Below are 26,820 nucleotides of genomic sequence, written 5' to 3' on the forward strand. Positions count from 1 at the left end.
TCTATAGTCTAGTCTATAGTCTAGTCTATAGTCTAGTCTATAGTCTAGTCTATAGTCTAGTCTATAGTCTAGTCTATAGTCTAGTCTATAGTCTAGTCTATAGTCTAGTCTATAGTCTAGTCTATAGTCTAGTCTATAGTCTAGTCTATAGTCTAGTCTATAGTCTAGTCTATAGTCTAGTCTATAGTCTAGTCTATAGTCTAGTCTATAGTCTAAACTGTTATCCTGTTTTTAGTCTAGTCTAGACTACGGTCTGATTTTTTTCTCTAAATTAAAATGGTGTATTCGTTACTTTTATACCTTAGATTTTATTTTTCTTAATGCCAATGTTTCCACCTAACTACAACTCTGAAGCTAATTTGCATGCCACAACCGTATATGTAAACCATAAAAAAGTAATAAAAATTTGTATTTCTATCAAATGGAATTACTTCCAATAAGTCAAACATCCATAAAAAAATTAAGGTTAAATATGTAACTTTCTCTTAAGTGTCCTTAAATTACTGACTAACTGCAAACAAGCAACATTGTTTAATTTTATTTTCTTTCTCTTATTAAACAAATATTTTTCGCTTTTGGCCTCTAATATTAAAATGGGCAAAAATAAAGCAAAACTTATAAGCAATAAAAATATTTATAATTTTACTTTTGCTTAATTGCACTACACTTGAAATGTTCTTACTGCTGCGGCTGCTAAATTTAATTAAGCATAAAAAACATTTGAAAATATTTTTACAAAAATTATTGTTTTCATTCTACTTGTGAACACGAGTAGTCATCATTATCATCATAAAGAGTGGTGGTGGGTGGTTGACCATATAATTATTGTTGATTTTTTTCGCATTTTGTTCATGCTAAGTTTTTCCTCAAAGCTGCAGCAGCAAGAATACATTGCAACTAATGAAGTGTTGCTTAAATCAAGGACAATTTGAAAATGTTTGTTGTTTTTGCTTTCTTTTAAGTGGCAAGAATAAAGAAATGAATTAGAGAGGAAATAGTTGTGAAATGTAAAAGATTTATTTGGTCTTATATGAGTAGGTAACCTTTTAAAATAATTTTGTAAAACAATTTAAACACAAGGTTAACATCTTTTTTGATGACATATAATGCTTGGGAATGCAAAAAAAAATTATGTAAAAATTAAAATCTTTTAATTTTTAAAGTTTAAAAAGCTCTTGATATTTACAATGTGGATTAATTTTATCTCTTCTCTACAATTTTCTTTAATTTCAGATAAGCTCCAAGAAAAAGTGCTTCAATTAAGTGCAACGACAACAAGAAGAACAAAAAAAAATTAAATTATAAGAAAAAAACAACAACTATTGAGGAATAAATAATGACAACAACAATAGAGATAAGAGCAATTCATACACCCACTAAAGCTACAACAAGTACAACAAGAGAAACCAGAAAAACAAAACGAATCACTAAAAGAACAATAAGAATAAAAAACAAACAATTGCATAAAAGACTACAACAACTACAACTAGGAGAAAAACTGCTAAATGAAACTAAAAGTAAATCAACAGCAGCAGTTACAACAACAAGAGAAATACTTACATAAACAAAAACACAAAAACAAATACAAATTTGTGCAATAAAAACTATTATAATAACAAACGAAATTCTTCTGTTTTGTGAAAAACAAATTATTATTACGATTTAATACCTCTATCTTCCTCTATCCCGAAAAAAGAAGGTCTATGGAAATCCTATTCAAAACTTTACAACTACCACCATTACCGCCACCTTTAGCACTACCACCATCACTACCACCACCCACAGTAGTCACTGCAGCAAGACAAGGTAAACGAAACGTCTCGTTACTAGAACATTTTGTTGAAAGCTTTCAGTATCCGTATTGGCATCCGTTTGACATTACAATAATACCATCGCCAGCAACAACAAACTGCAGCTGTTGTAGTGATAATGAGGAAATTAGTCATTTGCCTTTTAGTTTTTGGGCTCTACGCAATACAGACAGTAGTGGGACATATGAACAGTGACCCTGCGCCAGGACGTTCACCAGGACCACCTGTAGATTTCGCAATAAACCCAAACAGAACAACAAACGACGAAGATATATTAGACAATAACACCAGCAACAACATCAACAACAACAATGTACATGTAAATAACGAACATGTTGCTACAACTAATGCTGCAACAGCATATATACAAAGTCAACAACAGCAAATAGAAATTAACCACAAAAACGATTTACAACTAAACCACAATAACAACAACAACGAACCGGAAGTAAAGTCTAGTGATACTGAATCACTTAATGACTCTTACCGACATTTAGCAACAAACACAAAATTCAATGTTCATAATAATGATGAGGCCAATAAAGGTGACAATGAACATCTTCAACAACAACAAAATAAAAATGTAAAAAATGCTTATGATGAAATAACCACTTTTCCAGTGGCCACTGAAACATCATCTCGTTTAGAAGATGCAATTAATTTTCAATTAACAAATGAAAACAATTATCGTAGTTCTTTAGATAATAACCAACAGAAACAGAACAATGATGAAACCACATATAATTATCCAACAAATAACGGGGAATCAACAATTACGCTTAAGGAGAACAATGTCAAAGAACAAGTGGAGATGGTGGACGAACTGGAACAGTTGACACTACAGAAAAATATTGATTTACCCGCCAGCACACATGAAAAGTTACGTCAACATACGAAAACAATACCCGCCATATCAACTCAAACACATGCACAATATAAGAATGGCAATATGGAAACATCTTCAACATCATTGTTTTCTCCCATGCCTGCCTCCAGCTCATCAGTGTCATCGTCATCGTCAACAACAGCATCATCATCATCTTCATCCTCCTCCACCTCCTCTTCATCTTCCTCAACATCGTACTCATCTTGTCATTCAGATCTCAATGATTTTCTCAATGATGCTACTGTGATTGAAGTTGATGATGATGATGATAATAATAATAATGACAGCGTTACAAACGCCTCGAACACCTCTTCCTCCTCCCAATCACAGTCATTGCCACCATTATTGCACGGCTTTAAAATCCAATTGCAACTTTATCATGATGTCTTTGATGCCTCAACTGCATTTGGCATCAACTGCGGTTTACTGTATAAAAGTAAGTAGAAAAGTACTTGTGGTATTTTTCATTTAGACAAAAGAAAAATGTAATAATATAAATTGCAGTCAGGTATAACTGAACATTTTTACTCGGCTCTAAAATCTATTCATTTCCCATTTGTGGTATTATTTACTTAAAGAGCTAATACAAATTTAATTGTGCAGCAAATGGGTAATGATGTGCGGAGCTTTTTGTAATTTTCTTTTAATTTAGTAGAAAAAAGGTGTAAAGATAAACACACATATTTTTAATGCATTAGAATTCACTTGCCTCTTAAAAAAAAAAACAAATATATACATAGTACTTTTTAACATAAAAAGTATGTTTTAAATCTACACTATTCGTTATCTTTTTAATTTTGATTTCAAAAAATAAAATTTATTTTTTTTAAATAATAACATTTTGCGGGACGTATGAGTCATATCTATTCAAATAATTATCATGTATACGTGCATATGTACATATGAATATTGGTCTTCAGTTCGTTTTAAATAACAAGCGAGAATATTATATTCGGTTGTGCCCAATATCAAATCGTATGACATAAAAAGAATTCTCATCTCATACTCGTACTTTTAAGCCAGTAATGAGCATTAAGTGGGGATCAACTATGAATCGATCCTCATAAAATTCGGTGGAGAGAGGAATCATAATAGATTTACTTATGTCAAATTTCATCGCTATAATCGCCACTTATGAGCGTTAGAGTAATTTCCTGCAAGAGATCATATAGAGTCAATTTTAGACCGATCCACATATAATTTGGTAGAGAGTTTTCGGCTGGTAAAAAACTAATTTATATCATATTTTTAATCGCTAAAATCGTATTTTTAAGCCAGTAATGAGCGTTTAAGTCATTTTCTGAAGGGGACCTTATATGGGGGTAGGGTCAGTTAACCACCGATACTCATGAAATTTGGTAGGAAGATTTTGGGTCATATGAAAGTTATTTATATTGAATTTCATAGATATACTAGAACTTTTAAAAATATTTGCCCGTTAATGCTGTTTTCGGGGGTCCACTTATGAGAGGGCTATCCGAAAACGTGGACCGTTATGGCCAATTTTCAAACCTTATATACAGTGAATATTTGTGGAAAATATAAACTATCTAGCTTTTTCCGTGTGGACCCTATCGAGGTTTAAATAGACAGATGGACGGACACGGCTAGATCGTGTTAGAATTTAATAAGGACAAAGAGTATATATACCTTTATAATTCTACGACCAATATTTCGATATATTACATACGAAATGACAAAAATAATATTTTTTGATGGTGGGTATTAAAATAAATTTGAATGGCCTTATCACAACAAATTGTAAAAAGTCTTTAAGATAAATTTTAATAAAGTTTTTTTTCTATAAACAAAATTTATGAATATAGCAGAAAATTTATAACACCATCAGACACTCAAAATTAGACACAAATCGGATGATATACGTCTGAAGCTATAAATATAAGATAAAAAATCTGCATTTTTGGTTTTTCATTTAGTGATCCTGTGTCCTTTCAAAGGGACTTCAAAGATTTGAAAAGTACATTTCTCAAAAAATATATAATATGATCAAACAATGGCAAATTTGATGTCAAGCTAACAAAAAGAGTTGTAAAATATTTTGTGTTATTTTAAGTTTATTCTGTCAGGATCAAAAGATGTATAAAAATCTTTAAACATTTTTTTGAAAAAATAATATTGAAAATTTTAATAGATTTTTAATGATACGAATTTTAAAAGACATTTTTGACAGATTTTCATCCTAACAGTATAAAAAAAAATAATACAAAATATTTTCCAATTCTTCTTGTTTCATCAAATTTGACATTGTTTGATAAGTAAAAGTATTTTAAAATGTTTTTTGAAAAATGTACTTTTTAAAACTTTGAAGTCCGTTTGAAAAAACAAAGGATCACGAAATGAAAAACTAAAAACGCAGATTTTTTCCCTTAAATTTATAGTATCAAACGTATGCGGTTCTTGTCTAACGAATTTGTTCTCTTATTGTCGGACGGTGTAAGCAGTCGATTAAAATTTTGTGAAAAAATTCTAAACTTTGAATAACTTTTGAATTAAATTTATTCATAGAAAGAACTTGTATAAAATATGTTAAGAAAGTCTTAATTTTTTATATTGAATGCTTTTCTTCCACAATTAAAACTTATTTTTGAAAAATTTAATTCCACTTATTGCCCTTAAAATTTTTGACTTATAGAAAAAAAATAAAAATTGCTTCATTCGATGAGCCGTTAAAATATTGATTATATTATAGAATATAAAAACTTATATATCAGTTTCTGTTACCTCCATCCACTCTCTTATTTCTCCCTCTTGGTACTATATTGGCTCTAGTCAATAGACTATTTGAAAGACTTGTCAATAGTCTAGTTAAAAGACTGATCAATAGATTTCTTACAGGATATTCAAAAGACTTGTTAAAACGCATGTTCAACAAACTACTCTACTAGTCAATATCACTGAATGAATTGTGCAATAGACTAGTTCATATAACTACTGCATCACTAACTGCTTGCTCAATTGCATCTTTAAATGATTGCTTAATAAAACTGATTTTGGATGCCATATATTCAGCAATTTTTGTTTGTGATGTACAATTTTGCTTCCCAACAGCTCTAAAATTACTTAATTTTTGTATATTTCTTTTTTTGAAACCATGTTCTTCGTCGAAAAATATTACCAATTCTGTGAAATCAGCACAAATTCAACATTGTGAAATATGAACATTTTTAATTCCTAAACAGATCCTCTACGCTAGGAATCCCATACAATAATCATGTAATCTTTCATAACAAATGTATGCAGTAGTAACTGCTCTCTGCCTTACAAATCTGCTTCCAAGGAGGTATCAATAATGATTTAAAAAACAGACAGTTCGAATTATTTTATTTAAAATTCAAAAAAGAAGTACAGATACAACGAAAAAGTTCTTTTCGAAATGACAAAATGTTTAAAGTTTTTGTTTTCGAAACTTACAGATCGAACCACAGACAGACGGACATACAAACAGCCAGAAATACAGACAACTATAAAGGCTATAAATGCACACAGACGGGCATAGCTTAATTGACTCCACTACCTTTATAAAAATTGCGCTTAAATCTTATATTTCTTTTTTTTTCGAAATATAAGATTTTCCCTTTATATTTCCATTTTGAAGGCGTATAAGTAATATTTATCTTATCGTGTATATATTATCCATACGTACACAGCAAAAATGCACGCAAGATAACCGCTTATTAAAATAAAGCATTCATTAAAAACATATTTAATATATCTAAGAAAAAGTGTTTTGGAATTTAAACAAGTATGAATGTATAGTTGGACATTGCCGACTATATGATACCCTTCACCAGTCAGCATATTAAACAAGTATGAATTTATAGTCGGACATTGCCGACCATATGTTACCCTACACCCCCGGAGGATTTTACGTCTACTTCAAAGTTATTCATGTAGATTTCGTTTTATTAGAAAGTATAAGTGAATTTTGATCTTTAAGACATTTTCTGAAGGGAACTGTTCATGGGGGCTAGGGTCAAATGAGGCAGGATTACCATAAACATTAGTAGTGTTATTTATCGTTCTTTAAAACTAAGTTTTGCAAATTTTTGTTTACATAATAGAACATATAACGTAATTATGAGAATAAAGGCCCGATTCGGGGGTACGGTTGTATGGGGGCTAGGCAAAATATTGCACCGATTTCAATCATTTTCAATAGCTTTCGTCCTTGAACGAGTATGTGCCAAATTTAATCAAATTGTATTGAAAATTGTAGCGTGCGCACAAACTTTTCATGGGCACACAGACAGACAGACGGACATAGCTAAATACTTAAACTCAGAAAGTCATTCTGAGATTTGTCTAGAACCAATATTTTTGGGTATTACAAACATCAACACACCACTATAGTGGTGTAGGGTATAATATAATCGAAAATTTTATCTAAAACTTTATACATCTTACCCTAAGCGAAAAAGAACAGAAAAAAATGACTTCTGTTCCAACTCACATTAAATTATATTCTTAAAAAAAACAAAATTCAAGTTTTGGCTGTTATCCACATGCAGCTAAAGCCAATATTATCAATTTATATCAGACATAAAATCTCTTTTATGATACTTAACGACAAAAATTTGCAAAAATATATACATATTTATATTAGGGTGTCCTCTAAATGGATGTTGTTGCCATAAATGATTTTTTTTCTTTTGGCCCTAATTATTCTCAAATCAATATTTCTTTAGATGGTTTAAATGATAAACATTTTCAAAAGCGCTATGCACTGTTATGACATTGAGAAATGTTAATTTAAAATGAACCAAGCTTTAATTTTCGCTACAATACTTTTACTCCATACAAAGAAGCCGCCCTTATGTACATATATACATTCTTTTTTAACATATTAAAAACAAGGAAGACATAAACAAAATTATATTCCTTATACAACAAAGTACCACTTTAATGTAGTGCAAATATTTAATGCAATTTTGTTTCTTCCTTATTTTTTTTCTTTCTTACAACTTCTAGTATTTCAGCTAAAACCAAGAGCAAAAAGAAGGAAACAATTTAAAATTGAAAATTTATTTTAATGACTGTAAGAAAAAAGAAAAGAAAATTGCATAAGTATGTTGGAAAGTGTTAATTTACTGACATTTTATGTTAAAATGCAATTCAAACAGAAGAATAAAATTCAATAAGTGCTGTAGCTCAACAATAAAAGCAATAGTAATACAATCATTGTTAAATGGATTTTAAATATCAAGTGTTAACAATTGGTATTAAAGCTGCCAATGTGTCTGTTTTGTGCTATTGATGTTGTGAGCGGAAATGTATATACTAACATAAAGATAAATAAATGTTTATGTGAGTAAAAGGATAACTCCAAACCGGCTGATGTTATTATTCATCGTATTTTTTTTTTCAATACGATAGCATTTTTGATCACAAATGATTTTAATCACTTCACTTTTTATTTATTCTTAATTTAAAAAATGTACTAAATTTCTAGCTAAAACAAATTTTAAGAAATTTTAATGCATTCATTTAAAACTTTAAATATATGTATGTACATCATTATTATCGTACAGAATGTTAATGAGTTTGCTGGGTATTTGCAATACTCACATCAACAAAAAGAGAAAGCCACAAAAAACATTATAGGTACGTCAAACATTTATTACTTTGCAACAAGCTCTCACACGCATACACATTTACACACATACATAAATATTAAAGCATATTGGCAGGCGTTTTGGTAAATGTTTTACTAACACGACCACCAAAAACTCATTAGTATGCCATGCGATTTACATTTTTTCTGGTGAAAATTTTATAAAACTTTTAGTTTTTTGTTTTAAAACTCTGACGCTGCATAAAAGTGTAAATTGCAATTGAGAGTGAAGGATCTTTTTTTGAGGCAAAGAAAAAAATGTGAAAGTTTGGCACTTCTTTGCCGTTTCGTGTATTTAATGGTAAGAGCTTCGGTTAAATGCTGCGAAAATAGTTAAGGGCCTTTTGGTAAATGTTTCAAATTAGGAAAAGTTAACTGAGTACTAGTGTTTTTTTGATTGTAGTTTAGTCTAAAAAAAGTCTATAATAAAAACTCTCTAACGTTATCAGTTGTAGTCATGTTATAGCTTTTGTTGTGGCCTCTACAATATCAGCTACAATTATAGAGTTTACATTCGAAAAGTCAACTGTCTTGTCTAAAGAATAGTCTGTAGAACAGCTAACTAGTGTACATAATATGTAGTCAATAGAGTAGGGTATGAAAAGGCTAGTATGCAGAATAGATTATAGTTTAGTCAATAGTCCGATTTGGATAGAAAAGTCTCTAAATAGTCAAAAATGTAGTTTCTATAAAAGTATAGCAGTAGTCAATAGACAAGTATATAGAATAGTCAATAGACTGGTCTATAAAATAGTCAATAGACTAGTCTATAGAATAGTCAATAGATTAGTCTATAGAATAGTCAAAAGACTAGTCTATAGAATAGTCAATAGACTAGTCTATAGAATAGTCAATATACTAGTCTATAGAATAGTCAATATACTAGTCTATAGAATAGTCAATATACTAGTCTATAGAATAGTCAATATACTAGTCTATAGAATAGTCAATAGACTAGTCTATAGAATAGTCAATAGACTAGTCTATAGAATAGTCAATAGGCTAGTCTATAGAATAGTCAATAGTCTAGTCAATAGAATAGTCAATAGACTAGTCTATAGAATAGTCGATTGACTAGTCTATAGAATAGTCAATAGAATAGTCTATATAATAGTCAGTAGACTAGTCTATAGAATAGTCAATAGACTAGTCTATAGAATAGTCAATAGACTAGTCTATAGAATAGTCAATAGACTAGTCTATAGAATAGTCAATAGACTAGTCTATAGAATAGTCAATAGACTAGTCTATAGAATAGTCAATAGACTAGTCTATAGAATAGTCAATAGACTAGTCTATAGAATAGTCAATAGACTAGTCTATAGAATAGTCAATAGACTAGTCTATAGAATAGTCAATAGACTAGTCTATAGAATAGTCAATAGACTAGTCTATAGAATAGTCAATAGACTAGTCTATAGAATAGTCAATAGACTAGTCTATAGAATAGTCAATAGACTAGTCTATAGAATAGTCAATAGACTAGTCTATAGAATAGTCAATAGACTAGTCTATAGAATAGTCAATAGACTAGTCTATATAATAGTCAATAGATTAGTCTATATAATAGTCAATAGAATAGTCTATAGAAAAGTCAATTGACTAGTCTATAGAATAGTCAATTGACTAGTCTGTAGAATAGTCAATTGACTAGTCTGTAGAATAGTCAATAGACTAGTCTGTAGAATAGTCAAAAGTCTATTGAATAGTCTACAGAATATGCCATATAATATTCAATAGTCTAGTCTGTAGAATTCAATTATTTAGTGCCTTTAATAGTCAATATATTAACATATAGAGTAGTCAAAACAATAACCAATAGCCTAGTCAATAGTCAAGAATATAGAATAGTCAATCGACAAGTCTGTAAAACAGTCTATAGTTTCAAATGTGTTGGGTTTTACAACTAATTGATCATAAATACGAGTTTTATTATAATAATTCATCGGCCCTCCCTATCCTTCAAACCATCTCTCAATAATTTTCACTTATTAATTCCTCAAACAACAATTGGTTAAGATTTCTGTCTACAAGGTTGAATTTACTTTAAAACTAAAGTAGTTTTTCATTTTCTTTACGCTTCGTTCCATTTATTTCTCATTTTAGTAATTGCTCAAGGATTTGACAAATGAAAAAAGAAAACTTTTTTCATTAGGCTTATAAGATTTTTAAGAAAATTTCAACACCCACAATTTTAAAACATTTACACACCAACACTTTGATAGAACCACATACATATTTACATATAATCATTAAATTTTCTCTCTAGCTTTATATTTGGAAAATTAGAATTTTGTTACAAAGCATTTTATTGCAACATTTGTTGCATATTCCCAATTGACACTAACACTCAATTAGTGCCAAACACTAAAAAATTTCTAAATTCGAAAATTGTCGATTAGCATGATGTATTACAAATGTAATTAACCTCTTCTCGTTTTTCACTGTGCTGTGTTCTTCTTCTTGCTTTTTTTGCTCACTTTGAACTTGATGACTTTTTAAAGGCTTTTTTATGGTAAATTGACAGCTGTTGATTGACATCAGATTGACATTGTTTGTTGTATACAAGAGAATATTACTTTGTAAGTGTGTTTACAATGGAATATATTATAGATATATGTAGTTTTTTTTCAACATATTAAAATGATAAGTGTAAAAGTGACAATTCTCAATAATTCATACATGTTGTTATTGCATTTGTAATACGTAAATATTTAATACACTTAGCAAAAACAATGCTAAATATATTGAACATTTGGAAGGAAAGAAACCTGTAAAGATCAAGCAAATTAGTAATTTGTTATTTAATGTTAACATTTCAATGATCGGTTCAACATTTCCAAAATACAATTATTTTGATAATTGAAAAGCATTTTCAATACATTTCTAAGCACTAGATAACATCAGTTTTTTTGTATCTCTATAATATATATTGAAAATATTTTCTCTATTTTAGACATGTCATAAGAATATTTACAAATTGTATAAATTCTATTCCAAAGTTGTTTATACATTCTCAAAGTTATATACATTTCAAAGGTTAAGTTATAAATAAAACAACAAGGTCCTTAAGTCTACAAAAATCAATTGTATTTTATTTTTTGGGATGTCTGATAGAATTTCTTCCTGGTGTATTTACTCTTGGCTATTTTAAAGTGTTTTTCCATTGTCTATTCAAAGATTACTCTAATGTGCCCAGCAATATATTGTCGCAATTTATTTGATATTTTTTGATCATATGACAATGTAGAATAGTCAATAGACTAGTCTAAAGAATATTCAATAGAGTAGTCAATAGACTATTCTATAGAATAGTCAGTAGACTTTTCTATAGAATAGTATGTAGAATAGTCAATAGACTAGTCTATAGAATAGTCAATAGACTGGTCTATAGAATAGTCAATGAACTATTCTATAGAACAGTCAATAAACTGGTCTATAGAATAGTCAATAGACTAGCCTATAGAATAGTCAATAGACCAGTTTTTAGAATAGTCAATAGACTAGTCTATAGAATAGTCAATAGACTAGTCTATGGAATAGTCAATGGACTAGTCTATAGAATAGTCAATGGACTAATCTAAAGAATAGTCAATAGACTAGCCTATAGAATAGTCAATAGTATAGTTTTGCAACCAAGAAAAAGTCATCTAAACTGCAGGGTAACAACAACACACACATAAACAATCATTAAGTATCTGTGTACGAGCTCTATAATGTTTATATGTATTTCTACATACAGTAAGTACCAGGCATGGAAAAACATATAAAAGTTTTATCAATAGTTCACATAGTACTCTATAGTCTAGTCTATAGTCTAGTCTAGTCTATAGTCTAGTCTATAGTCTAGTCTATAGTCTAGTCTATAGTCTAGTCTATAGTCTAGTCTATAGTCTAGTCTATAGTCTAGTCTATAGTCTAGTCTATAGTCTAGTCTATAGTCTAGTCTATAGTCTAGTCTATAGTCTAGTCTATAGTCTAGTCTATAGTCTAGTCTATAGTCTAGTCTATAGTCTAGTCTATAGTCTAGTCTATAGTCTAGTCTATAGTCTAGTCTATAGTCTAGTCTATAGTCTAGTCTATAGTCTAGTCTATAGTCTAGTCTATAGTCTAGTCTATAGTCTAGTCTATAGTCTAGTCTATAGTCTAGTCTATAGTCTAGTCTATAGTCTAGTCTAAGTCTAGTCTATAGTCTAGTCTATAGTCTAGTCTATAGTCTAGTCTATAGTCTAGTCTATAGTCTAGTCTATAGTCTAGTCTATAGTCTAGTCTATAGTCTAGTCTATAGTCTAGTCTATAGTCTAGTCTATAGTCTAGTCTATAGTCTAGTCTATAGTCTAGTCTATAGTCTAGTCTATAGTCTAGTCTATAGTCTAGTCTATAGTCTAGTCTATAGTCTAGTCTATAGTCTAGTCTATAGTCTAGTCTATAGTCTAGTCTATAGTCTAGTCTATAGTCTAGTCTATAGTCTAGTCTATAGTCTAGTCTATAGTCTAGTCTATAGTCTAGTCTATAGTCTAGTCTATAGTCTAGTCTATAGTCTAGTCTATAGTCTAGTCTATAGTCTAGTCTATAGTCTAGTCTATAGTCTAGTCTATAGTCTAGTCTATAGTCTAGTCTATAGTCTAGTCTATAGTCTAGTCTATAGTCTAGTCTATAGTCTAGTCTATAGTCTAGTCTATAGTCTAGTCTATAGTCTAGTCTATAGTCTAGTCTATAGTCTAGTCTATAGTCTAGTCTATAGTCTAGTCTATAGTCTAGTCTATAGTCTAGTCTATAGTCTAGTCTATAGTCTAGTCTATAGTCTAGTCTATAGTCTAGTCTATAGTCTAGTCTATAGTCTAGTCTATAGTCTAGTCTATAGTCTAGTCTATAGTCTAGTCTATAGTCTAGTCTATAGTCTAGTCTATAGTCTAGTCTATAGTCTAGTCTATAGTCTAGTCTATAGTCTAGTCTATAGTCTAGTCTATAGTCTAGTCTATAGTCTAGTCTATAGTCTAGTCTATAGTCTAGTCTATAGTCTAGTCTATAGTCTAGTCTATAGTCTAGTCTATAGTCTAGTCTATAGTCTAGTCTATAGTCTAGTCTATAGTCTAGTCTATAGTCTAGTCTATAGTCTAGTCTATAGTCTAGTCTATAGTCTAGTCTATAGTCTAGTCTATAGTCTAGTCTATAGTCTAGTCTATAGTCTAGTCTATAGTCTAGTCTATAGTCTAGTCTATAGTCTAGTCTATAGTCTAGTCTATAGTCTAGTCTATAGTCTAGTCTATAGTCTAGTCTATAGTCTAGTCTATAGTCTAGTCTATAGTCTAGTCTATAGTCTAGTCTATAGTCTAGTCTATAGTCTAGTCTATAGTCTAGTCTATAGTCTAGTCTATAGTCTAGTCTATAGTCTAGTCTATAGTCTAGTCTATAGTCTAGTCTATAGTCTAGTCTATAGTCTAGTCTATAGTCTAGTCTATAGTCTAGTCTATAGTCTAGTCTATAGTCTAGTCTATAGTCTAGTCTATAGTCTAGTCTATAGTCTAGTCTATAGTCTAGTCTATAGTCTAGTCTATAGTCTAGTCTATAGTCTAGTCTATAGTCTAGTCTATAGTCTAGTCTATAGTCTAGTCTATAGTCTAGTCTATAGTCTAGTCTATAGTCTAGTCTATAGTCTAGTCTATAGTCTAGTCTATAGTCTAGTCTATAGTCTAGTCTATAGTCTAGTCTATAGTCTAGTCTATAGTCTAGTCTATAGTCTAGTCTATAGTCTAGTCTATAGTCTAGTCTATAGTCTAGTCTATAGTCTAGTCTATAGTCTAGTCTATAGTCTAGTCTATAGTCTAGTCTATAGTCTAGTCTATAGTCTAGTCTATAGTCTAGTCTATAGTCTAGTCTATAGTCTAGTCTATAGTCTAGTCTATAGTCTAGTCTATAGTCTAGTCTATAGTCTAGTCTATAGTCTAGTCTATAGTCTAGTCTATAGTCTAGTCTATAGTCTAGTCTATAGTCTAGTCTATAGTCTAGTCTATAGTCTAGTCTATAGTCTAGTCTATAGTCTAGTCTATAGTCTAGTCTATAGTCTACTCTATAGTCTTCTCTATAATCTTATCTATACTCTAGTCTAGTCTAGTCTATAGTCTAGGCTATAGTCTAGTCTATAGTCTAGGCTATAGTCTAGTCTATAGTCTAACCTATAGTCTAGTCTATAGTCTAGTCTATAGTCTAGTCTATAGTCTAGTCTATAGTCTAGTCTATAGTCTAGTCTATAGTCTAATCTATAGTCTAGTCTATAGTCTAGTCTATAGTCTAGTCTATAGTCTAGTTTATAGTCTAGCCTAAATTCTAGTCTATAGTCTAGCCTATAGTCTAGTCTAGTTTATAGTCTAGCCTAAATTCTAGTCTATAGTCTAGCCTATAGTCTAGTCTAGTCTATAGTCTAGTCTATAGTCTAGCCTATAGTCTAGTCTATAGTCTGGCCTATAGTCTAGTCTATAGTCTAGTCTATAGTCTAGTATATAGTCTAGTCTATAGTCTAGTCTATAGTCTAGTCTACAGTGAAGTCTACAGTCTAGTCAACAGTCTAGTCTATAGTCTAGTCTAAAGTCTAGTCTGTAGTCTAGTCTATAATCTTATCTATAGTCTGGTCTATAGTCTAGTCTACAGTCTAGTCTATAATCTAGTATACATTCTAGTCTATATTCTAGTCTATAGTCTAATCTATAGTCCATAGCGTAGGAATATTAATTCGGCACTCTTAAACCTAAGTTATTTCAATTTTCCATGCCTGGTAAATACCATCAAGAAAATATTGTAAATATATTTACATCCATCCTCTTGGAGTTTTTTTCTCGCAGGCAATTTCCATAATCCTATTTACGATTTTTGTTGTTGTTTATTTTTATTGTTTAAAATTCAATTCTTCAAGTGCTATTCGATTTTATTGACTTTATTTGTGTTTGTTTCTCACATAACATTATAGTTGCTTGCGTTTGTGTTTATTGCTTATAAAAATATTTTTAAAGGCACAACAAATAGACAATTTGATTTGAATTATAGGTTAAATTAAGAAAGAATTATTTATTTTTTTATTTTTATTTTTTTAAATAAATAACTAAATGTATAACTGAAAAAAAATAAAAGTTATTACTTGTTAACTATCATCAAATAGGGTAACAGATGATGGAAGGAACAATGTTATTTAAATAAAAAATTAAAGAATATATAAATTTTCTGTTAAAATAATATTTATGTAATAATTTTTTCATAGATTACTTAGTTGTATAATTTGTTATAAATAAGAATTTTTTTTAGCAAATGTTATGATTCTATAGTAAATTTCTAACCATCATTCGATCTTGAAGTTGTGATTTATCAGTAAACTGAAACCGACAAATTTTTTAAAATATTGTGTAAGATTAATGTTAAGTTTTGATTTTGATATATATACATATGTATGTATATGTACATAAAGCTTCCAATTAAAAATTCTTTAGTATTTGTATGAGTTATTTTAAAAATCTATGTATAACCAAGTATTCACATTCTATATGTCTGTACAGTGTTCTTCTTTAATTTTTTTAATCCTACTAAAAATCAATTTTAATTTATAAGGTTAATTGAACACAAACAAACACACAAATAATGTATTTATATTTTTATATATTTTTTTAAATAAACTTTACTTTCTATTTGTGCATTTGAGTGTCTGTGTCTGTTTATTGAAATGTTTAAATGTTAAATCTATATTTAATCTTTATAAGTGGCTATTTCACAAATGGCATTTGATTTTTGAGTTAATTTATATTATTTTCAATTTGATTTATTAAATTGAAATATAATAAATTTGTCTATGAAAGTATTTTTTTTTTTGCATTTGTGTTAAATTAGAGAAAGGACAAATCATTTACTTATTAATGTTATTAAAATGGCTTGACACAATTTAATTAAAATTTAAATAATAAAATTTTGTTTGAAAAAGTCAACAATATAGCTAAACAGCAGTTATATATATTTTGGAATTGTTTATTTAATCAACTGCTGTATAGCAAAATAGTTGTATTGCAAAGTTATTTGAAGCTTTAAGGAACTAATATCTATAAGGATCCAGAATATATATATATATATATATATATAATATATATATATATATATATATATAATATATATATATATATATATAATATATATATATATATATATATATATATATATTTTATAGGTTCGGTAAATTATATAGTGAAATATTGCAAACGAAAGGATAACCCAGTAAAAACTGTCATTACCTTGCAAAATGCTAAAATTAACTTACTTAAAGGCAAGTATTTACACACAATCGCTTACAAGTAATTAGGAAAATCATTCAATGTAAATCGTGTGAAAGATATGTAAACAACTTCTTTATCTTTACGCAGAAGCTGACTTAAGAATTATAAGGTATTTATATAAAACGTTATTAATAAGAGGTTATTTAAGTACTTTACTTATTTAAGTAATTAAAACATATAAAAGTATTATAATAAGTGGTTACAATTATAAGTCGTTACCATTACCAAATAAATGTATGAACATAGAAATATTAAAATGAAATTCTAAATTCTAAAGTCTAAATTTTTAATCAGAACATCTTCGTTAGCCAAGACAATTGTGGTATAACGAAGACATCTAACATAACCATAACTGGGATCACTTGACCTTAATTCACTATTCAATAGTTCTGTGATTGTATAGGTCATATATAGAACATCAAAATCTTTCCATTAGCCCTCTATTAGAATATTAAGAATCGCAATTTCTTTTTGTCTTGTCCAGGTTTAAATATACCCAGCAAAAACTCGCATTACCATGTAAGAAGTTAAATTGCTACAAATTTTATAAAATAATTAAAACTTGCCAAACACCTCCAAAATCTTTAGATACAGGTAAAAACGGGATACCGTACATTAGTGCACTTAAAAGTAAGTAACATAGTTCAATCTCAACCTATTTGAAATTATTCAGTAGATTTAAAAGTATAAGCTGAGGCTTTTAAAACGATATACGTATACGATGTTTAGAGAAATATGTGTGCATTTCATCAAAATAGGACGTATTGTGTTTGTCATTCCGTTTGTAACACATCGAAATGTTAGATTCTCATTAGATTCTAAAACGTCAGGCCGGTCTGTTAAAATACGATAAGACGAGCTAGAAATCTTTAACAAATACTTTATTATCTGGTCCTGAAAATGGACAATAACTGTCTACGATTTAACCTAGCGCCCATATAAGGTTTCCTTCAGAAAATTAATATAAAGGACAAAACTGGCTATTAAATGTGCGAATGACAATAAAATTATGTAAAAAATTTTAAGTAACCAAAATGTTTTTGTAAAATTTTATGAGGATCGGTCAATAATCGATCCTACCTACCAGAAATTAGAAATTAAATTCTACATAAACAGTTATCTTAAGCATGTAAAGCACGATGCGACCTTTTCAACAAATTGGTTGTAAGTTGCAAATATTACACACACACATGTTACAATGTTGAAAACAACCTCTTAATACAACTTTATTTTATACTTAAATCAATTTTTTTAATGAAGGTGGTACTATTGCATTTAAATACTTTTAATTGTAAAATTATTCTTATCTTATCTATTTTATTGTTTTTTTACGCACACACTATGTAACTTGCTCTGCGGTCATCACAAAATTAAAAATAAAATAGAATAATGTTGTACGACAAGCATTTTTATGTTGTGGCCCGTTTGTAAAACATGCAGAATTATTAAAATATTTTGATCTTTTGTACAACTAACTCACAACTTCTTAGAGCAATCCTACACACTTTACAATTTCGTAAACAAACTTCTCACATTGTATCAGCGGTTGTATCATGTATGTCTTGCTGTAGGAACTATCTGTTTTATTTATTGCAAGCATTTAACAATTCCATGCAATCACTTCTAAAACAGGAAGCATTCTACTTTTAACATTGCATAATATAATTTTTTTTTAAATTGCAAAAAGTAGTTAAATATTTGTTTCAATAATAACAAATCTTTTGATTTAGTATTCGTTTTACAAAAAATTAAGGTAATTTAATATTATAATGAAATATGGGTAAAAAGTAACATTAAAATTTTATTCGATTATTCGACAAAATTTTTTCGAATTATTCTTTATTCTAAATTGAAAATTTTTTATTCATTCGAAGAAAAACAAAAAATTTTCCTCGATTAATGAAATAAGTTTTATTTCAATAACAACCCTAAAAAGAGCTCCTAAATTAGAAAGTAATTATATAACACAATATTAGTAAGACCTTATTAAACTACTTCTATATAATCAAGACGTAGTAGAACTCATTAAAAAGTATTTAAATAGTCAAGTAATAACGATTAAAAGTCATTACCTAGTTTTTGCTGCGAAATATTTATACTCATAAAATTATCCTTTTTAAATGCTTAAGCTTAATTTAAATTCAATTGCAGACATTTTACATTTCAATAAAATTGAAAAGATTTCAATTATGTCTCGGTTTTTTACATCTCACTGACCCACTAAAGAACTTAAACCCCTGAGATTACAAAAAGGGGAAACTAAAAATTACATTTATTTTTATTTTAAAATATAATTTCATTAAAATGTTATTAAAGTTGAAATTTTGTTTTCCTTTCTTTACATTTTTTCCCCGCAACTGCACGTGCATTTTTCCAGTACGACTTACAACAAGTTTACCAACATTAACGGAGCCATTGCAATCATCTTACACAACGTCAGCTTCATCATCAGCAGTAACACCAGAAATGCAAAATCCAACAATCCGCCAATACACAGGAGATTTTTTTGTTGATACTGTTTCGCTTTTAAGTTCCCAAGAACGTGGTAGTTTTGTAACAAACAATGATAGTGGAACGAGTGATGATGCCAACGATTCTAATGGTGACGGTAGGGATGATGTTAGTAACGGTGGCAGCAGTAGTGAAAACTTAGGCAACAAGTTGCCAATTTCATGGTTCGCCACATCTCAGCATACGGGGAATTGGCAAATGAAAAACAGCGTCAATACACCCAAACATACAAACGCTCAAGCGTTAACAAAAAACTTATATAATACTAATGCTATGTCTGACGAAGAAACACAAAATGGGCAAGAAGTTGATGGTGTTGGTGATGACGATGTTGCAAAGAAGGAATCTCTTGAAGTAGAAGAAAATGTTGACAATATACCATCAAATGGTTTTTATAAAGCAACAAAAAATGGCTTTAAGCTAAGACAACGACAAAAACAACAACATGACACAAACTACAGCAACAACAACAGCAATAAATGGCATTATGTAGATAATGTAGCTACATCCTCCTCCTCCTCCTCCACATCCACAGCTACTAAGAAAAAACGCAGAAAATCAGCCGAGATTGAAAATACAACAAATATCTGTTCATCGGAAAATAAATGGCAGGGTAAAACAAAAAGCAATACTAATACTGCTGGCGGCATTAGTACTGAATCCCTGGGTTTATGGTTGGTAAATGAGCTTTGTGAGCAAGACGACACCATTGAGTTTAGGTATGTACTACTACTATAGTTTAAACATTTCTATAACAATACAAGCAATACTACTCATTACACTTCAATACTTATACACACATACTTAATACACATTGAAACATTTAATGCTGTCGCTTTGAACACAACATGTACAATTCCAATTTGTCTTCAATTAGTTTGAAATTTGAAATTAATATTAATTGTGCCTTGGACAGTTATTGGATAGTAAATGGGTGTGCGTGTGTGTGCGTGCGAAAGTGTCTTAAATGCTACAGCAGTGTTTCTGATTTCAAGTCATCATTATACAATTAATTTTCTATTGTTTAGTGCTCTCTTTTAAAAATGATTTTCTTCTACTATTAAATGAGTTATTTTCATGATGATGTTCTGTTGAATACAACATTCGAAATCTCTGGATATGACTTGTCGGCCATATTTCACTCATTTTGCTTCATATAAGAGTTTCTGAGTTATTGTGATCCGTTTTCTTTTTTCAGCAGCCGTTTCTTGATCACCAGAACTTACTTGATGTTGTTTTGGCCAAGATTTTACAAGGTACAAAAGCAGCCCTAGATTAGATTGATAGGAGCAGGTTTCTACATAAAATCTGAAGAAATACAGCTGAATTTATAATATACAGTTTCCTAAGAATTTTCTAATATGTGTTCGTAAGGGATGTTATATCCGAAAGAATATCACTCCCAAAATATGTACATATATAATTTAGGCAAAAACCTGAAAATTAAAAAAAGTGTTCCTCTATACATGCTCAATCCAGTGTATCCGCTCAGAATACGTAACATCATACTAACCTCAGACTTGCTTATATTGAGGAGGTTAACTACATAGCTTATATTCGATCTTTCGTAACCGAATACTTCCATGTTATCTGATACCCATATGATGTTCTGCCTTGATGTTGGTGTTGTAATTATATTTCTGTTGCCAGGATTTTAATACAGAACCTCAGGCCCACTTTGTGCGTCAATCTCTGTAGCAACAGATTCCTACGGGATTAGCATTTTAAAGTTTCCTACATGATCTGTGTCCGGTAAACGATGATTCTGTAGATCCTTCCAATGTATCCAGTATACATTGATGACATTATGAGCCATTCGGTTGTAAGTGCTAATACATATATATATACATATGTTTCAATAGTTGAAAAAGTACTCGTGGTACCACTTATACCTTAGAAGCATGTATGGTGAACTCCATGTCCTCAAAATATATTCAGGTTCAGCCTGTTAACCATGTTCCGATAAATTGGAGAAAGGTCAAAGTCATTCATATTCCCAAAGCTGATAAAGATATCCCTTCAATTACCTCAAGACCTTGGAAAGTCTTGCATCATTAACGTAAATACTTCATCACTTCATCAAGAGTTTTTAAATCTGAAATATATCAACAACTAGATAGTAACTATGCATATTAAAATCTAGAAAAATATTAAAATCTACTACTTTGGATTATTGTTCTTAATTAATTACATAGACAATGTTGTGTATTAGGAATGTTCCCAAACGTGATAAATTATATTATGACCAAAGCTCTAGTAATACTGGTGGTCCACAGGTAGTGTCAAAAAGTATCTAAGCTTTAACTATCCACGGTTAAAGAACTACTCCTATCAAGCATTGGTTCGTTGGTAGTTCAGGGTGCGGATATAAAGTTGAAGATGGATTAGAGGTTTTAATAGTAGCAGTAGATGCTGAAAGATTGAGATTTAGATTGACAGCGAGAGATTAAGAGGAAAGAGTCTTGGACTCGAAAGAGATTCTGATCAGTGCTGGTTGGAGATTTTTTGTCAAACCAACCACAATACCTAATGAAGGCGTATTTTTATCCCTAACAAATCTGAGATGTCCTTCAGAAATCGATGTGCCAGATATCAAAGTCAGATGTCCTGCAAAGCAGGACAGTAATAGAGAAGATGTTCGATTGTTTCCTCTTCTTTCTCATCTTGACAACCTCTTCAATAGTTGTTGTAAGGTAATCCAGGATGCTTTGTGTGTGTTCGAGTCGGGCAACTGCGAACCAACCTTGTCAGCAATACCGTTACCTGTAAAGTTTCCGTGTTCACATACCGATTCAAGTACGACGTTTTAATGTCCCGCCATCCTATTTAAGGATGTCCGGCATTCCTGGACTGATGTAGAATATACAGCTGTCGGGGACTTAATTGAAGCTAGACTGTCGGTAAAGATTATGACATCTCTATTCGATATCATATGATACCAAAGCCAGTTTGCAGTTCTTTTTATGGCCGATAATTCAGCCTGGATTGGTCTACAGTCATTGCCAATTCTAAAAGTAATCCTGATTCCAAATTCTCGAATGAAAATAGCTCCCCCTACTCGTTCGTTAGGCTTCGTAGAGAACGACTTCCCTCCAGTCCCGAATTTTTTGAGATGACGAAACAATAGTTTCTCTGGAGGAAGGGTTTAAGGTAGCAGTAATCAATATTTATAGGTAGAAATATTGGTTAATATTTACAAATTATCTTAAACTTTAAAATGAAATGCCTACTTTATCTGTCATAAGATATAAGAAATCAATTTGGGACTTATATCCCCATGTATGTCAAATGATGTAAACAAAATGATAACTGTGCACAGTAAGGATAATATGGCTCCTATCTTCGTGAGATTCTTTTGTTCTATAGCTCCATAAAACGTTATCACTTCTATTCTATACTAAACAAATAGGCTATTACAGGCTGATTATCTGACCACTTTCATCTTAAGATTTGCAGATACATTTTTGGGCCCTAGAACACCAGCGTTTATCGCATAGACTTATAAAACGTAGTAAATTTGTTTACCTATCAGATTTTTACATTACGTCCTTTGCATAAGATATTTACGAAAATTGCATTATAAGGGATTATTTACTCCTTTTTTGTAAGATTACGTTTAAGCAATCTCAAATATCCTTTCCATGAAAAACAATTTACATTTTACAAACAGTTTCTTCATTTTAGATTTTTTCTAAAAACTTTTTTAAAACAAAATAAAACAAATTCTTTAACAAAATTTTTTACTCACCTTTCTTTCTGGTCTAGTTTCAAGTTGTTTCTAAATAATTTTATTCTATCCATTTCATTTTTTCACCATTTCAGAGTGTTTTTTCGCTTGAAATTCAAAACGAACAACTTGCGTAGCAACAGTAACAGTAACAGCTCGTATTCCAGTAATAATGTCTGGTTAAATGCTAGTGACAATATGGGTCATCGTAGTGCCAGTGCAACAAATGTCGATGAAGCACAAAAAATAGTGGTATATAGAAAAACTTTTCAATTTAAAATACGCAAAGGTAAGTGCAAATCTGTGTAGTTGTCAAAAATAACAATAACAACAGCAAAAAAAAAGAAAAAGGTGAATGGTTATGGGGAGAAAATTGTTAAAAGAGATATTTTAAAGCATATATGGGGTATTCCATTCTTATATTGAATTCTTTTAAATAAAAAAAACTTTTCTATTTCTTCCGCTAGACTGCCATTTAATATTACGTGAAACTTCTATGGGTACTTTGGACTATACCATTCTGCCTTTATACTGCATAGATTGTACAGTACATTTTCCCTCCTATAAACATCTCAACAATAAAAACGAGGCCTCCGAACCCAATCAACCACCACCAGGCATGCTCGTAGAGCTACAACGACTCAATGTACCCTGTGCCAGTGGAGGTTATGTACGCTTTAGCGATCATAAGGTATTATGTGGCAAACTCGAAGAATTAGAGGCCACCGATCGTGTCTATCATTTTAATGTTGAGGATGATGAGGCCTCCGTGCAATTCTATAGGAATCCTATGTTTAGCTTAAGTTATAAATTAGTCGATTATTGTTATAATGTAAATACAAGTAATGGAAGTGGTGAATTTTATATACGACCAAGTATGAAAGACACCTTAGAGTGTTACTTTCGTATACATCTGCCATATGGGAATCGTGTACTGCTGCGTATGGTGACCAATAATGACAGCGATATTTTGCCCATGCCGACCTTAATGTCGGATATTGGTGTGGGCGATGCTGTACAGGAGGAGGAATTGTATACGATCTTTACGAGTCAGGGGACTACAGTAGATGCACAAGTGATAAATTTAACTGTAAATAGTGGTAATAATTTTGGTGCTTATTCTTCGTTTTCGTCGTCATTAATGCCATTTTATAAACTGCCCGATATGAATGCAACAAATAATCGTAAGTTATTGGGGGAGCATAAAGCTTTTGCTAGTCTAGGCTTGGATTCTTTTGGATTTTTGGCAGCCACTAAGGCTAATCTGCAAATGGCCTTTTCGGGCACGGCCAATTGTGTAGGTGTAGTGATAAAGGTGTTTGAAAATGATCATTCCAAGTGGTCACATTGTGTCAATAATACCAAACATATGCGTGGCTTTATTTTGGAATCCTCTAGTAATACCTTAAGTGTACATCTTTTTCGTGCTGGCTCAACTAGTAAAGAGCATAACCGAGAGGAGAGTAGAACGTTGTCAGAACAGCAAATAAATAGACCTTTAATGCCCGCTATTTATTTGTCTTATCAAGCAAGACCATTAACTAATATTGTCTCAAATTGTGCCTTCGGTTGGATTGCTATGGAGCAATTTTGCATAGCAGCCATTGAACTCTCCATGAACTGGCATGAGGCCGAGAAACATTGCTCCAAATTGGGAGGTCATTTGGTATCGGTGCGTAATGAGCAACAGCAACAGACCATCAACGAGTTGTTGCTTAATAGTCCCGGTTATACCGATCAAAATGCCTATTGGGTTGGTGGTTCGGATAAAAGTTATGAGGGTGACTTTCGCTGGAGTGATGGTTTAATATTTCAATATACCAGTAAGTATGATTTAATAAGTTTCTCTTAATTTTAAATGTTATTTTAAAACTAATATATATAGATTGGTTTCCGGGCTGGTCTCAACATGGTCATTATAATAAACAACCCAACGATGATGGTCTTAGTAGTCAGGATTGTATAGAGCTGAGACGTTACTTTCGTACACCACCCGGTGTGCAAAGCAGTCGTAGTCCTTTAACCAACAAATACATGTGGAACGATAGAGACTGTAGTGCCAATAACTTTTTAATCTGTGAAAGAGCCATGAGTGATGGTAAGTCTAAACAAAGATCATTTGGAAATCATATCACTTCCCTTTGAAAATAAAAGGAGAAATGTCAATTATAAACGCTTGGTCCGTTTTCTATAGTTATGTACTTCCATATAGGAAGTGTTGTCGAGTAAAAGTTTTGAAACCGATGTGGGTCACAGCTATTTTAATAATTCAATATAATCAAATTTGTTGTCTCTAATGAGGTAAAAAATATTTTATTATATGTATGTGCCCTTTGGTACCAGTACCCCTTGGACCTTAAACTCTACAACAATCCTTTGTCGTCAGAAATGTTATTGAAATCGGACTAATTTTATAGCTTTATATCCCTTCTCTTACAAACTAATAAAATCTTAAATTATATATCATTAAAGATTCCTTGAGACGCAATTGGATTAACGATTGCAATAAAACAGTGTCATTGAGTAAAGAACATCCAAGAGCTTCCATATGGAGTCCCTCATTTCCCCGCCAATATCCCGATAATGCAAATTGTTTTACAACAATTACAGCACCAGCGGGTTATCGTATAGTCATCGAATTTGAAGAACTTGTCATAGAAAATGAACAAGGGTAAGTTGGTTCAAACTCTAACAAACATTAAACAAATAAAAATTGTTTCCTCAACATTATTATAACATTATTTTCTCTTTCCAACAGTTGTACTTATGATTATCTAGAGATTACCGAACCCAAACATTCAGAATCTCTTAGAACGTCTACAAAATCGACATCTTCCAAATATCGTTATGCCCCAAGTATCGATAGCAATATACAGAACAGTCTTAATCTTAATCTTAAATTTAACTATAATAATCCTAATTTAAGAACGTTTCGTAAGCGCAGCTCTTATGATTCTACGTCCTCAACATCCTCAGCAAATAGTTTAAGATATTTGCCCAATTCGGCAATGACTGCTGATCATGTCTATGCACCCCAAAATACTGACTACAACGGCTATGATTTGGCTCAAAATAACTATCAAAAACTATTACAAATCTATTCCAGTCTTTATAGTCCACGTAATAATTTCATTATACAAACTCCAGATTATCCCAAAGGAAATCCTTATTTGCAACATCCATCCACTACTTCAAATAGTCATAATCATCATAGCAATAACAATAACAACAATAAAGCTAATCAAGAAGTCTTACCCAAACGTTTGTGTGGAGATTGGAGCACAAAACTGAAATTATTGCGTTATGTTTCTACAGGCTCCTATTTGGGTTTACATTTTGTTTCCGATTACTCTCATCATTTTGGCGGTTATAAGGCTAAAACCTATATGGAAAATAGTGAGTATTAGATAATTTTGTTAACTTTAAATATATTGAGTTTTTATTTTGGTATAAAATCACTAACAGATTTTATAGTTTTTTCTTTACATTTCTTAAAAATTAAAACATTTTTCATTCATAAATGTGTGTGAGTGTGTGTCTTTTACAGTTATCGTCTATATATCATTATTCAAACTCTATTTAGATTATTATTTGAATCTAACTTTTTTATGCATAATTTCTTAATTTGTAATAAAAATCATTAAAAAAAATAATAATTTTTAAATTTTGCTGTAAATATCGCAATATTTCAAAATCATTAAGAAAAATTTAATAAAATAATGTTTTTCATACGGTGAAGAAGAAAAAGTTGGACAATTTCTAACATTTCATAGAAATTATAGATCAAAATGTTGATTATATATTCTCGGTTCTTATTATACTCTGTTTAAGATGATTTCGTCTATCTGATAAATGCAATATAGGACAAAAAGCTACAGTGCTAAAAATTTTCAAACATTTTACCAAAATTTTCTATAAAAAAAAGTTCACGAAAATGTTCTATC

The 26,820-nt window shown here is 30.6% G+C and overlaps 1 protein-coding gene across 5 annotated transcripts in view; it reads left to right on the forward strand.

Moving 5' to 3' along the window:
* The window catches only part of LOC111685989, a 102,985-nt gene that overhangs the window by 27,512 nt on the left and 48,653 nt on the right, over nt 1-26,820 (forward strand). For all 5 annotated transcript variants that reach the window (XM_023448274.2, XM_046945638.1, XM_046945639.1 and 2 more), the window contains exons 2-8: nt 1,234-3,133; nt 19,016-19,868; nt 22,972-23,165; nt 23,344-24,699; nt 24,762-24,974; nt 25,349-25,547; nt 25,635-26,272. In XM_023448274.2, the coding sequence (XP_023304042.2) occupies nt 1,930-3,133; nt 19,016-19,868; nt 22,972-23,165; nt 23,344-24,699; nt 24,762-24,974; nt 25,349-25,547; nt 25,635-26,272 (4,657 nt within the window). In that variant the 5' untranslated portion in view covers nt 1,234-1,929. The remainder of the gene's footprint in view (nt 1-1,233; nt 3,134-19,015; nt 19,869-22,971; nt 23,166-23,343; nt 24,700-24,761; nt 24,975-25,348; nt 25,548-25,634; nt 26,273-26,820) is intronic.

This window comes from Lucilia cuprina, chromosome 3, assembly GCF_022045245.1.
Source record: "Lucilia cuprina isolate Lc7/37 chromosome 3, ASM2204524v1, whole genome shotgun sequence".
Classification (NCBI taxonomy): Eukaryota; Metazoa; Arthropoda; class Insecta; order Diptera; family Calliphoridae; genus Lucilia; species Lucilia cuprina.